The sequence below is a fragment of the Podarcis bocagei genome (assembly GCF_964188305.1).
Source record: "Podarcis bocagei genome assembly, chromosome: 2".
Lineage (NCBI taxonomy): Eukaryota > Metazoa > Chordata > Lepidosauria > Squamata > Lacertidae > Podarcis > Podarcis bocagei.
In genome coordinates, this window is record NC_138126.1 from 21625925 (window position 1) to 21639342 (window position 13418).

The 13418-nt window shown below is 46.6% G+C and overlaps 1 protein-coding gene across 1 annotated transcript in view; it reads right to left on the minus strand.

Annotated features, from left to right (window-relative positions):
* Nucleotides 1–207: 207 nt before the first annotated feature.
* Nucleotides 208–13418, minus strand: part of PPP1R18 (protein phosphatase 1 regulatory subunit 18) — a gene marked incomplete at its 5' end in the record, with an annotated part of 39390 nt that continues 26179 nt past the window's right edge. Inside the window, 2 exon segments of the mRNA XM_081180721.1 lie at nt 208–3058; nt 4148–4355. Of these exon segments, the coding sequence (XP_081036847.1) occupies nt 3039–3058; nt 4148–4355 (228 nt within the window).

Genomic DNA, 13418 nt, shown 5'->3' on the forward strand with positions numbered 1-13418 from the left:
TCAGAGTGCAGAAGAGACACCCTTAAAGGTAGAAGAGCATCATATTGCTTTGCTGGAACACAACATGTCCATGTAGTCCAGTCGTGGCTTGTCCACGAGGGTGATGCCTGTCTTCTTATTTGTCGCCAGAATTCAGAGGAAAATGGCTTCTGTAAACAAAGAGTCCATTTAACTATCATGGCTAAGAGACAACAGAAGAACAATAGGTCAACGTGCAACATCATTCTGGTTTATTGTTAATAATAATAATAACAATACCATTTTTTTCAACAACAACACTGATGGAAATGGCTGGACACAGCTGCTTCGGCCCTTGCCCCACACACATTGATCTGCGCAGACCTCATTCCCCCCAGCAAAGAAAGAAACGTCTGCTGTGTTCAATCATTCACTCATTCACCTGTTAATGGGCTCCAGACATGGCTGTTCCCGCAGTGCAAAATAAGGGGGGGAGAGGGAAATGATAATAACAACTGTGCACAGATAACAAGATAAATTAGCAAGGAAGGAAGGGAGAGAGAGAGGAAGAAAACAAGTGTAAAGTTCCTCATTCCCTCTCATCAATGCCTCCTTCCACTCATTCATACTGTTTGCTCGGTCTACAACCTGCACTCTAAAGAAACAACTTTCTGCTCTCATACATTGGCCAGTCTTCTGCTCTGTGTATGCATCCTCTCCTGCAGATGAGTTGCGTTGTTCCTCAAGGCATTTAACCGACCAGTTTTCCCAGGTTTTATTCGCTCCAATTTTGGGGAGCTCCTGCTCACGAATTTAAAAAACTCCCCCAATTTAAGCTGGATGCTTCAGTTTAGTTACACATTTTCATCTAAGAGGGTTAAAAAATATATGCATTGTGGTGTCACGGTGGGGCATTTGCCAAGGCCCCGAGGCTGCTCCACTTGTATATTATTTTTTGGCAGTGGACATTGGGCAATATGCCCTTGGTAGGCTGCTGCTTCCCTGAGAGGGCCAGTATTCTTGTCACTGCCACATTTAGCTTGCTCTCTATCTCTAGTTCAGATATGGTGAACTTGTGGCCTTCCAGATTCTAGTGGATAACAACTCCCATCATCCCTGCTGGCTGAGGCTGATGGGAGATGGAGTTTGCTAACTTCTGGCAGACCAACAGGTTCCACTATCCTCACTCTAGCCCCAGGTGCATTCTCACCCAAAGGGATACAGAGGGATACTGCACCTTCTCCATAATTACTCATCCAGAGAGGGCAGGTAAACAAGCAGTGGTACCAAAGAGGAGAAGCACCTGGCTTTGTGGCTTGAGCAGTTGGTGATGGCTCCGCTACTGAGAAATGGGTCTCAGCAGTGGTGCTGATCCCTGAAGCTCTCACCTGAGACCAACAGCAGGGCCCACTCAAGAAACTGGATAAGACACCTTTGAACAAATGCACAACATGCTCTTTGACTTCCTCTTCACCATTATTGAGGTTCTTATTGTCATCGGCTGACTTAAATGACTGCTGAATTGGCAAAGAAAGATCCAGAACAGTAATGCCTGGGTTTGCTTGCATCAGTCATCTGGGGAAAGGATTGTGGAGTGCTCCTTCAGTTTGTGCGGCCCCTTGCTGATGAAGGGGACTCCTGGTAATCTCTCATCTGAGGCTTTCCCCAAAGCCTGAAGCCAGCTCTGGAGAGCTGTTTATACTCTGAGCTGCAACTGCTATGCATTCAATCATTTCTGAAAGCTGTTCTCAGTTTTTAATCTCCGGGTCCACTTCTTTCCACTTCAAAATGCCACGTGGCAAAAAATGGCAAATACTAATTAAGAAGACAGTTTGTAAAATAATATTTTTTGGGGGGGGAAAACAAACGAACCCAAACCCCTGTTTATCAAAATATCACTTCATTTTCTAACATTCAATCTGCCTCTTCATTGCCCGTCATTCAATCCCACGTGAGGTGCTGAATCCCAAACAGGAAATGGTCATGACCACAACAGGAAGCTGCATTTTTCGCCTGGCTATCCCCACTGCACCCCCTGCATATTTTGCTTTGCTTCCAAACATGAACTGCCCCTGTCTGAAACAAAAAGAGGGGGAACCCCCCAAACGGCCCCAAAGAGCAACTAGCGCTGCCCACATGCAGATTGCCCTTCCCCATTGACCCACTTCCATGCCTGAATACTGAGCGCTCCTGCTTCAATAAACACCCAGGACCCCTCCCCATTTGCCCAGTAACATGCCTTATTACTCATGGCTCTTGGTGGAATAACTAGAGCCGTGGTATTTTGAATTGCCTTCCTCCAGAATGGCTTTGGGGAAAAAAGCAAGTAGAAAGCCCCCCCCCCCCCCGAAATACTGATAGGCTGTGTGCCAACAAAATGGTCCCTTCTCAAAGCTAGTTATTCCCTCCCCACCCTACTCCCTCCCTCCCCAAATCTCATCTCACTCACATGGCAGCAATTAAGTCCTACTGGACAATATTTTACAAAACAAACAAACAAACAAACAAACAAACAAACAAACAAACAAACAAACCCAATTACAGAAAAGTCCCTTGGCCAGTGAGGCTTTCAGCTGTATTTTGAGTGACAGCAGGAAGAAAGATATGACCATTATCATTAGCCCTTGTTTGAAACTCTGCAACCCCAGAGAATTGTGCATACAAGGTTCAGTGCTTCCCCCTGCTGGCAGTTTTTAAATGAAGTATCTAAGTCGCTGCTGCGTCAGATTCCTTGTTGGCTGGCAGTGCAAGGATAAGAGAAAGTTGAGAGCGCCCTCTCCCAGCTAGGTTGGGCAGCGTCTCTCACATGATTTCAGTCAGATAGGGAAAAATATATGTATCAAAAATGGGAGAGTATTTTCGGAGTGGTCTCCATCCGAAGGAAGAAATGCACCTGTAGCCCCAGGATAAAAGTGGTCGCCTCCCCACCCCCCTCAGTCTTTCGTGGCCCCAGCTTCTTTCCTGGGTGCGATAGTCACTGGAAGACGGAAAGAGATAAAAGGTCCAGTTGGAGGATTCAGAATGTGGCATGGAATCCTTGTGCATATTCCGCTGTACTCTGCGACGGAGGCTGAACGGGGTTACCGCCGACAAGACTCGTCTGCAAAGAGGGAGAGAAGGAACACAGGCATTGTCAGCAAAAAAGGAAAGCATGAAGACCTAAGGAGTAATGAATGTTGAACCCCTTTTCACTAAATTGCTGGATTCTCATCATCCTGGACCATTGGTTGTGAGGCTGGGGCTGATGGGAGTTAGGAGCCTCATCCTTCACATAGGGCAGTGGTTCACAAACTTTTTTCTCTGGGACACACTTTCAGAATAAAAATTTGCTCGCACGACACAATTTTTTAAAATTGATAATAAATACTTGCAGGGGGGGTACTCTTAGGAATACTGTAACAGAACACAACTACAGTGGTACCTCAGTTGTCAAACGTAATCCGTTCCGGAAAAACGTTCGACTTCTGAAATGTTTGACAACCGAGGCGCAAAGGGCAGTCTGCAAAGTCAATGGAGAAAACTGAAAAAAAACGCAGAAGCTATTCAACTTCTGAGGTGCGTTTGAAAACAGAAGCATTTACTTCCGGGTTTTCAGCATTCAAAAACCAAAATGTTTATGAGACGCTCGAAAACCGAGGTACCACTGTACTTTATAATATGATCACAGGACACCCAGAAAGTAGAAAACAATGCAGCTGTATAGGAGCATGAATATGATCATAAGCGAGCCTCTTACATATGTGCCTTAAGTATGTTTACAAACTCAGTGAGAGCTGTGAGCTTGCTTTTGCCAGCTAATCTTGTTTGCCATAGGTCTAATTTGAGACAAAGTCTCTTCTTTTCACCTACACAAACAAAACCTTTAAACGTTTCTTTGATTGTCCCTGAACCTTCCCACCACCCTTCCTGACGCTTTGAGAACCACTGGTCATAGGGAGTATTTAACAAGAGGGAGCCTTCAAGCACTCCGTTCCCCAGCTGCTTGCCGTGTGTCAAGCGGTCCAGTCTGAAAACCGATGCGTAGCAGCTCCAAGTGATTTAAGCTCTTGGTGAGACCGAACATTGGATCTGCAAGGCTTTCCCTCTTTTCAGACTGCGCAACTGACTCCCAACCTCTCAGGAACTCACGAAGCTGCATTATACCGAAACCAGCCATAGGTTCGTCTAGATCTGTATTGCTCGTACTCACCTACAATGAGGGGTTTGGTCCTCAGCAGGCCCGGGAGGCCCCGATGAAGCAGCAGCATCTCCTCCTCTTCGTCTTCATCATCCCCATGGGGGTTGGTGCAGGTCAGAGGCTCTGACTCATCAGGAGGCCCATATTCCTCCAGCAAGGAGCCCTCTGACGGGTACTGGAAGGTCCTCTCCAGCTGGTTCTCGCTGAACGAAATCTTAAGCTGCGTGGAAAAGGAGAAAGCTGGTTAGATCTCGAGTTCCACAGTGTTCTGCTCTGTCATCTCCTGCTCCTTTTCTGGCCATGCAAGATCAGGCCACGGAGCCAACCTCTCACTTGATGGGGGCAGTCAACAGATGTTGGGCTCCAACTCCCATCAGTCCCAGTCAAGCACCGCTAACGGTCAGGAACGATGGGAGTCGAACAACAGCTGGAGGATGCCATATTGGCATACATACTGCGCTAGGTTAAACTAATGGTCCCTTTCATTCAGACAGGAGCATCCGGCAGGAACAAACCACCTGCAAGTTGCGGGCGGCACCCCAGGGGACTGTGCTGCGTTGTGAGTGCTGCTGTTTTGTTTTTGAGAGCAAACGTCTCCTGCTTACAGAGATATACCCTGGGTCAGCAGCGGGGAGGCGGAATGGTGGGTTGAAAGGTGGGAAAGGCAAGAAGAAACAGGAAAGCACAAGCTTCGGGGAGAGGGAGTGAGGAGATGACCTGAAAATAAAGACAACAAAGAGTTTTGTGGCAACTTAGCTGTGGCTAGACTGTTGGCGGGGGCAGACTCCTGTCAGCACATAACACCAGTGCTTAAAAGCTTTTACTGGCTGTCCATATGTTTCCAGGCCAGTGTTCAAGGGTCTTGTATTAATTTACAAGGCCCTTAACAGCTTAGGCCCAGGATACCTTAAGGACCCCTTGATCCCTTATATCAGGGTTTCCCAGACTTGGGTCTCCAGCTGTTTTGGGACTACAACTCCCATCATCCCTAGCTAGCAGAACCAGTGGTCAGGGATGATGGGAACTGTTATCCCAAAACAGCTGGAGACCCAGCTTTGGGAGCCCTGCCTTATATCACGGAGATCTTTGTGGGTGGGGAGTCTCTGTTGGCGGTCCCCCATGGCTTGTCACAAACAGAAGCCTTGCATTCTGTGCTATGGGCCCAATTCTGTGGAACTCTTTCCAAAGTCTTTCCTATTTCAGCAGGCATTTGAAGGTCTGTCTCTATGATGAATTTTAATCATCCCTTTTCTCTGTCTATTCCTAATGTTTATGCACACCGCCTAGGAATTTGGAATATCAAATGGGGTACGAATATGTGGAATGAAATAAAAACGAACAAGCTGATTATGCCACAATAAGCTTGCCAGTCATTTGGGCGCTGCAAGGTTCTTTGTTGGTTCTGCTGGGGAAAAACCAAAACACGTTCCTACTCCTTCGGGCACCTTAAAAGTAAAGGAGGTTGCCTAGCCTTCCTTGCCAGGCAAGTCACTGCTGCTGCCTGCCAGCATGTGTCGTCTCCTCCCTTATGCACACACATGCTCAACCCCCATGGCAAAATATAGAGTGGAAGCTGCAGCAGGAGATAAACCTCAGAGGAAATGAGATTAAACTGCCCCACACACCACCCACCCCTGCAGCGGAAGAGAGTCAAGCAACCATTCTCAAGGGCAGGCGTCCTCTGAGACCCGTCACCTTGGCGAGCGCTGAGAGCATGGCAGTCCAAAATAGCATGCAGAAAGAGGAGGTAGAATATGCTGCCTGCAGGGGGCCGGTAAGGACCCAATATATTCTGATAGGCTCTCAGTAGCCGACATTGGGCCTCAGGAGGAGCACTTGATCATAAGACGAGCTTTGCTGGATCAGACCGAAGGAGCAGGGTCCCCATGGGGACCAGGCGAGCATTGAGCATGGGGTGTTTTCGCAGACCTTTCTGCCTACCCTGACATTTCCTGGCTGTTGATATTGTTTGGATCCGGCAGCTGCAGTTGCTGAAATTCTATGGCAATCTGAATGTTTAAACTGTTATTTATTGGTCTTCACCGTCTTGTGGCTATTGTGTGATGCTCTGAGATTTATAGACAAAAAAGTCTCTTAAAAGATTTTTAAAATAAATACATCCAATTCAGTGTTTTCCTCCCAAGGGGCTAACCAGATGCCTACTGGAAACACACACCCCCCAGGAGGATGTGAACGTAAAATCACTCTTGGCTTGCCTCTAATCCTGCAGGTAGCATATAGCCATCTTGACTAGAAGCCATTGCCTGCTTTAGCCTCAATGAATTTGCCTAATCTCTGTTCAGCCCATTGGTAGGTTGGCAGTTATCTCAGTCAGCTACTCTCCTTACCAAACATTTGGCACAGAAAGACAGTGGTGCAATCCCAATTTGTCCAGGTTGCCCGTAATACTGTAGAAGGCTAGCCCATGGGGGTGTCCTCCAGATTTTGTAAACTAAAACTCCCATCTTCTTTGACCACACTGGCCAGGCTGGCTGAGGTTGATCGGAGTTTTAGCACACAATATCTGGAGGGTTTCATGTTCCCCAGCAATGGACAAATGGAACTGATCAAGAACCCCAACCTTCCCCACCGCAGTGCATGCATCTAGCAAACATACGGAGAACGTCTGAAGAAAGAAAGGCTCTCGACTTCCGCTGAGACCTCTGGGCCAAGAGACCCGGCTTTCAAAGGTCAGGAAATGTGGCTTCTAGACAGGCTTAAAACTCAGCAACTTGTGGCAGGCCAAAATTCAACAGATTATGTTTAGCCCTATTAATCAATTTCCTTGCTATAAAAACCTAAGTGCCTTGCACCGAGTCCAGCATCCTGTTTCTCACACTTCTGGGAAGGCTGCTAGCAGAGCAGGAAAACAATCACTCTCTGCACCTGTGGAATTTCCATAAGCCACAGAGCTGCAAAGCAAAAAAAAAGCTATGGTAGGGGAAAATAAGGTCACCGGCAAAAAGGTGGTCACAGTTCATTCCTCATTTTTATTTTTGTAAATTGACGCTGCACATCAAGGCTGGGGGATACCTGCCCCTCCCCAGATGTTGTTGAACACCAATTCCCATCCGCCCCAGCCAGCACAGCCAAGGGTCAGGGATGATGGGAGTTGTAGTCCAGCAACATCTGGAGGGCCAATGGTTCTGCAGCCCTGAATGACACGGCCTCATTGCTGCTGCTACCTGGAACAAGGAAGACCCAGAGTGACCTAAAGATAGACTCTCAGGCAACACAGGAAACCATGACTTAAGGCAGTGCCTTGCACAATTTGTTTGCTGTACAAGCAGGGGGAATCATGTACTTCAGAGGGATGGTGTGAGAAAGGACACGATAGGGATTGTAAAGTGCTTAACTTACAGAGCTTTAAACGTCCTCTGTAAATGATTAACTGTAGCTTTACAAAGCTGAGCTCCGAATGGACCAGGAAGCCCAGACTTTGTGTTTGATTTTGTCATAAAGTCCTGCTGGTTCTGGCAGGCAGGGATGAACCCCTTAGAAGCCCCCCCCCCCATTGCAGTTTTAAGGACCCAGTTTCCAGATTGTTGGTTCAGGCCACTGATGCCATCAACGTGCTCCTTCCCAGGCCCTCTATGTTTAGCGACCTAGGGGGTCCTTGATCTCCTTCCCAAGTGTTCCCATGGGAATTAATCCAAGCTAATCTCAATTAACTGAAGTCTATTAATGACCCAGGGAAGAGAAGATTTGTTTGTAGACTGAACAGGGAAGAGAAAAGCCTTGCCGAAAGGCATGGGGAGGGTGTGTTGGAAATGGCATGTGCCTTCACAACAGAAAGGAACAGGGAAAACATTTCCACAGTCCGGCGGCAAACACTGTCACTTGCTGAATCAATTCAAGCTGCTGTTCCAGTCACAGGAAGCAGTTAAAAAACAAAAACTTGCCAGTTCTAGTTATGGGCCTGAGCAAGGAAGAGTCACACCTTCAGAAATGGGGGTGGGGTGTTGGTCTACACCAGAGTTTCCCAAACCTGGGTCTCCAGCTGTTTTTGAACTACAACTTCCATTGTCCTTAGCTAGCAGAACCAGTGGTCAGGGATGATTGGAAATGTAGTACAAAAACAGCTGGATACTCAACACACACAGAATAATGCAGCAGAATGAGGTGGCATGAATTCTGGTACAAAATTCTGATATTTGCAATTTGATGTACTTGGGTTTTGTTTTGTTTTGTTTTGAACATGGGAAGGGTCTTAAGCAAAAGTGTGGGGGGGGGAGTGTCAGTAGAAGCAAAAGCTCACCTTTTAAAAACTGCCTTCACTTTACTTTTAACAACATGTTGTCAAATAGTACCAGGTGATCATGCTAATCCTTGCTTGGAAAGCTTCCAAGCTGATGATAAGAGCACAGAAGAAGATCAGTCTATTCCGTTTGGTTTTCCCCCTCTGGTTATGTAGAAGCTATCCTTTGAGAACTATGATGATATGCGGCTTAACCTCAAAACCTATTATCAGCCTCTAGACTACAGAACACAAAGTAATACTAGAATGCCACAGAACATGCGCGGAGTGCATTTCCCACACCACCAACAAAAAGAAAGCAGCCACTGCAACTTATCTCAAAATCGTGATGGGATGGGATTACATAGGCTACTCAATGAGGGCCAAAATAGATTAGGGAGTGGGGAGAAAGGTTAATTTCCCTTCCACTTTTACCACAGCCAGTCTGATTTGGAGCTACCCGTGGACACAGGCGATTTGCAAAAATAATTTCCAGCAGAATTTCCAGAATTTCATGGCCGGGGGATCTAACTAGCTGCTGCACCACAATAGGAATATACAATAGTACCTTGGTTCCCAAACTTAATCCGTTCTGGAAGTCTGTTCCAAAACCAAAGCGTTCCAAAACCAAGGCACGCTTTCCCATAGAAAGTAATGCAAAATGGATGAATCCATTCCACACTTTTAAAAAACAACCCCTAAAACAGCAATTTAACATTAATTTTACTATTTAACGAGACCATTGATCCATAAAATGAAAGCAATAAACAATATACTGCAGTCACACAATCAATCAATCAATCAATCAATCAGTAGCTGAACTGGGTTCCACACAGTAACAAAAACAAACATAAAAGAGCCGCAAAAACAAAAACGCAAAATAAATAGCAAAAACAGGCAGACCTCAGCATAACACTCCAAACAGAAGTGTGGCATTCAAATTGGAAGCGTAACACTCAAAATGGAGCACATTCGACTTCCAAAAAAAGCTTGCAAACCGGAACACTTACTTCTGGGTTTGCAGTGTTTGGGTTCCAAGTTGTTTGAGTACCAAGGCATCTGACAACCAAGGATCACTGTAGTGGTATATGAGAGGAATAGCTCAGTCGATAGAGCATGAGACTCTTAATCTCAGGTCCATGGGCTTGAGCCCCATAGGCCAGTGATGTCCAAAGAAAGCCAGATTTGATTTGTCCAAAGAGGGCCAGATTTGATGAAGTTGTTGACCTTTTTTTTAGGTCAACCGGCCACAGAGGCCGGATTAAACCGACTGGCGGGCCGGATTATGCCTGCTATAGGCAAAAGATTCCTGCATTGTAGGAGCTTTGGACTTGAAGACCCTCAGGGTCCCTTCCAAATCTACAACTCCATGATTCTGTGACCTGACTGAGTGGACTCTGGCTCTCAATCGCATCTGCCATGCTAGCATTTGTTAGGCTTCAAGGCGCCCCAGTTGTGCTGCTGGTTCCCCCCCCCAGGAACAGATGTAACATAGCTCTGGAATTTGTGCCACAGACATTCACTCCCTCGCTCTTTCATACAAGAATAAATATTCCTGGCTTTCCTCCCAGGAGGAGACCCAGAAGCTGCTTTCTGGATTTTCTTTCTTTTCCCATGCACGGTATCAGCAGCAAAGGAAAAGAAGAGGAAAGTCCCGAGAGGGTTCTCTCTTCTAGACTTGGTGGTGGTATAGCAGCAGCTGCAGGGGTCCTGGGCTTTTGTCTCCTGCCCACCCAGGACTGTTTTGGCTGAGCGGGTGACTCAGAACGGGTGCATTCCTCAAGGAGGATGGGTGGGGCCCCAGCAGCTGCGGTGAGGAGGGAGGAAATGCAAAATTCAAGACAGAAGAGGGAAGGGCAATGAGAAGGCCAAGGAAGGGGATGCCCACCGATCGCAAGGGTCAGATGTGAAACAGTATAGGGGAAAGAACAAGAAACTGGCATGGGCATAGCCAGGATTATTGGGGGGGGGGGCAGTACCGACATGATTGGTCAGTTAGTTAAGTATTTCTATTGTTTTACTTGATGGGGAGGGCAACTGCCCCCTGCCGTGGCTACACCCATGGAAACCGGCTTCTGAGTTCTCTAAACCATCCCTAAACACACCAACAGCCAGCCCGTTATCTGAGCGCCGATCCTTCTGTAGTCAAAACTGCACAACCCAAACAAGAGGAAGGTACCGGCCGGTTTGCGGAAACTCTGAAAGGTTTGCCGGAAGCCCACAAATCTTTAGAGGGGAAAAGGAAAGAAAGAAGAGGAGGGAGATCCTAAAACAGTTGCTCAGTGTCTGCAGAATGCTGACTGTCATGGAGGGGGAGAAATTTAAAAAACCGGGGGTGGGGACAGAAAAGACTGGAACTCTGAATAGAAGCACTTCACGCTGCAACATTTGTTTGTTTTTCCTTTCAGGTCTCCCAGTTTCCTTTTTCCTTTGTAATTATGTCTGCTTTTGGCTAAACCTCTTAATCTTTGTCCCAAACCGGAGCAAAGTTTAAGTCTATTTAAGTTGCATGGGCTTCCTCGCATTTCCCCCTTGTTACTCTTGCTCACCCCACCACGTTAGTTATTCCCTTGGGTTGTAATCTCTTCCGATGTCAGGGAACTGTCTTTTTGGGCCTCTGAAACCCTGCACAGTGCCCTATACCCCTTAGAAGTATTAAATTATATTGATGGTTGTTCCTGCACTGCAGGGGTTGGACTAGATGACCCCCGGGGTCCCCTCAGATTCTATGATCTATGTATTGGTTATCTTAACTGATGGCCAGCTGCCACTCAAACAGCCTTGAATATATGTGTGGATAGTGCCGTGGCACAGATGAGGGATAATGCAGCAAAGTTCACTAGATGCTTAGATGCAAGTGTTGCTGGCACTGCAATCCTAGGTTGTTTTGTCTACCGCAAGCTTGCAGCTGCAAGTGCTTGTTGAATCTGCTTTGCATGGTGAGGGAGAGCTCTGTTTCATCAATTGCTAGAGAACCCCTTCCTCTCTGATATGGATCTGAACACTGTCATCTGTTGCCTTGGCAACAGGATCTACAAGGAGCAAGCCTTGAAAATTATCCAGGATAGCGCAGAATTCGGCACTTAAAATTACTTTTGCGCTGGGAGCAAAACAACAATATTCTTGGCTCTGCTGGGTCCTTGCTAAGATTTCGGTGCTGAGCTCTGAAGTAGAGATGGGGAACTTTGTGGCTCTCCAAGTGTTCTTGGATGGTAGCTCTCATCACTCCTCGCTATGCTAGCTGGGCCTCATGGGAGTCAGAGTCCAACAATACCTGAAGTGCCACAGGTTGCCCATCGTATCAATAGGAGTCTGTCTTTACAGAGAACCTACACCTGGCATAGCCGTTAGAGCAGAGCTCCAAATGCTGAACTCCAACTCCCATCATCCCCGGTACTGACCACCCTGGCTGGGGCTGATGGGCATTGTAGTGTAACAACATCTGGAGGGCATCCCAGATGTTGTTGAACTACAACTCCCATCACCCCTAGCTAGCAAGGCCAGAGCTCAGGGATGATGGGAGTTGTAGTCCAACAACATCTGGGGACCCACAGGTTGAGAACCACTGTGAGGAAAGGTAGGATTAAGTAACAATAAACGAATACTTCATTTGACTTGTCTTCTCCCATACGTTCCGTCCTGCTATCCAAGATCTGGGAGAAAAGTCTGTGCTTGAAGTCCCACTGATGACTCAGAAAATAAATAAAAAGGGGAGGGAGGGGCTGTCTCTATCGTGGCACCCATGCTGCAGAACTCTTTCCCAAGGAAAACCCATTTGGCCACCCCTGTAGTAACAGCATTTTGCTGGCGACTGATGTCATTTGATGTTTTACAGAGCTTTTCCTGGCAGTCAGCACAAGACAGTAATATGCTTATAATCATAAACGTTCTTTGGACTCATTATTTTACTGTTCTTGTGGTGTGCTTAGGTTTTGTTGTGACTGATTTTATTGCTTTTATTATTATTATTTTTAGAAAAAACCTTTTTGTTTTAGTCACTATGTACTGATGAGTAATTAAACAGACTGTGGCTTTTACCGCTGGGGCGCTACAACAGTTTCGTGGTGTATTTTTATGCTGCTGCTTTGAATTTAATGCCAGCTTTTAGTGCGTTTTGGCACTTTTGAGGCGGCCTTGCATTTTTTAAAGGTTTTATGCTGTCTCAGGTACTTCCTGGCAGAGTGGCAGCATATATGTTGCCTCTCAGTCTTGCACAGGACTCTCAAAGTGGCTCACAAGCATGACAAAACAAAATAAATGAAAACAAATTGAAAACAAATGATGGAGTTACAAAACCAGTATCATCACAAAGCAGACCTCCAGGCAGCATGAAAGGTGTGAATGAATGAATGATGGGTTTAATTTAGCAGGCTAGTTCAAACATAAAGGAGCTGTAACACCAACCAAAAAATGTTGCTGCAATTCCCCAACCACCAGGAGTGCTCTTGTTCAGGGCTCCAGCCAGCCTCCAACACGAGCCTTGGAGTGCTGTTTATATCTATTGGGATTGGATGGAAAAGGGTTTCAAGAATCATAGAGTTGGAAGGGACCCAAAGGTCATCTAGTCCAACTCCCTGCAAAGCAGGAATCTCAGCAAAAGCCTCTATGACAGATGGCCATCCAACCTCTGCCTAAGAACGAAGAAGGCACCTTTTCCCCCTTTCGGCTGACTTACCTCTCCTGCTACTGCACACTAGAATAGAGGCTGCCAATGTGGCACTCTGCTGTTTAACTGTATTTCCAATCAGTTCCGATCATCACAGCCAATGGTCAAGCCTGATGGGAACTGTAGTCCAACATCTGGAGAGCAACCCACTGTCAGTAGAAGACTCAGGTATGCAGTTGGATCCCAGTCCCAAAGGGATGAGATTGCGGTTTGCTTTCCTTCCTGTAGCTTTTGAACATCAAGTCACACATTGATTGAACCCTAATCTGCCCCATTTACAGGATTGTTACTAGAGAGATGGGCATGATAGCTACAATGCTGGCAACACAGATCCAAAGGACCCCTGTTGCCTGCAGCAGCAACTGTAGGCTAAAGCAGTG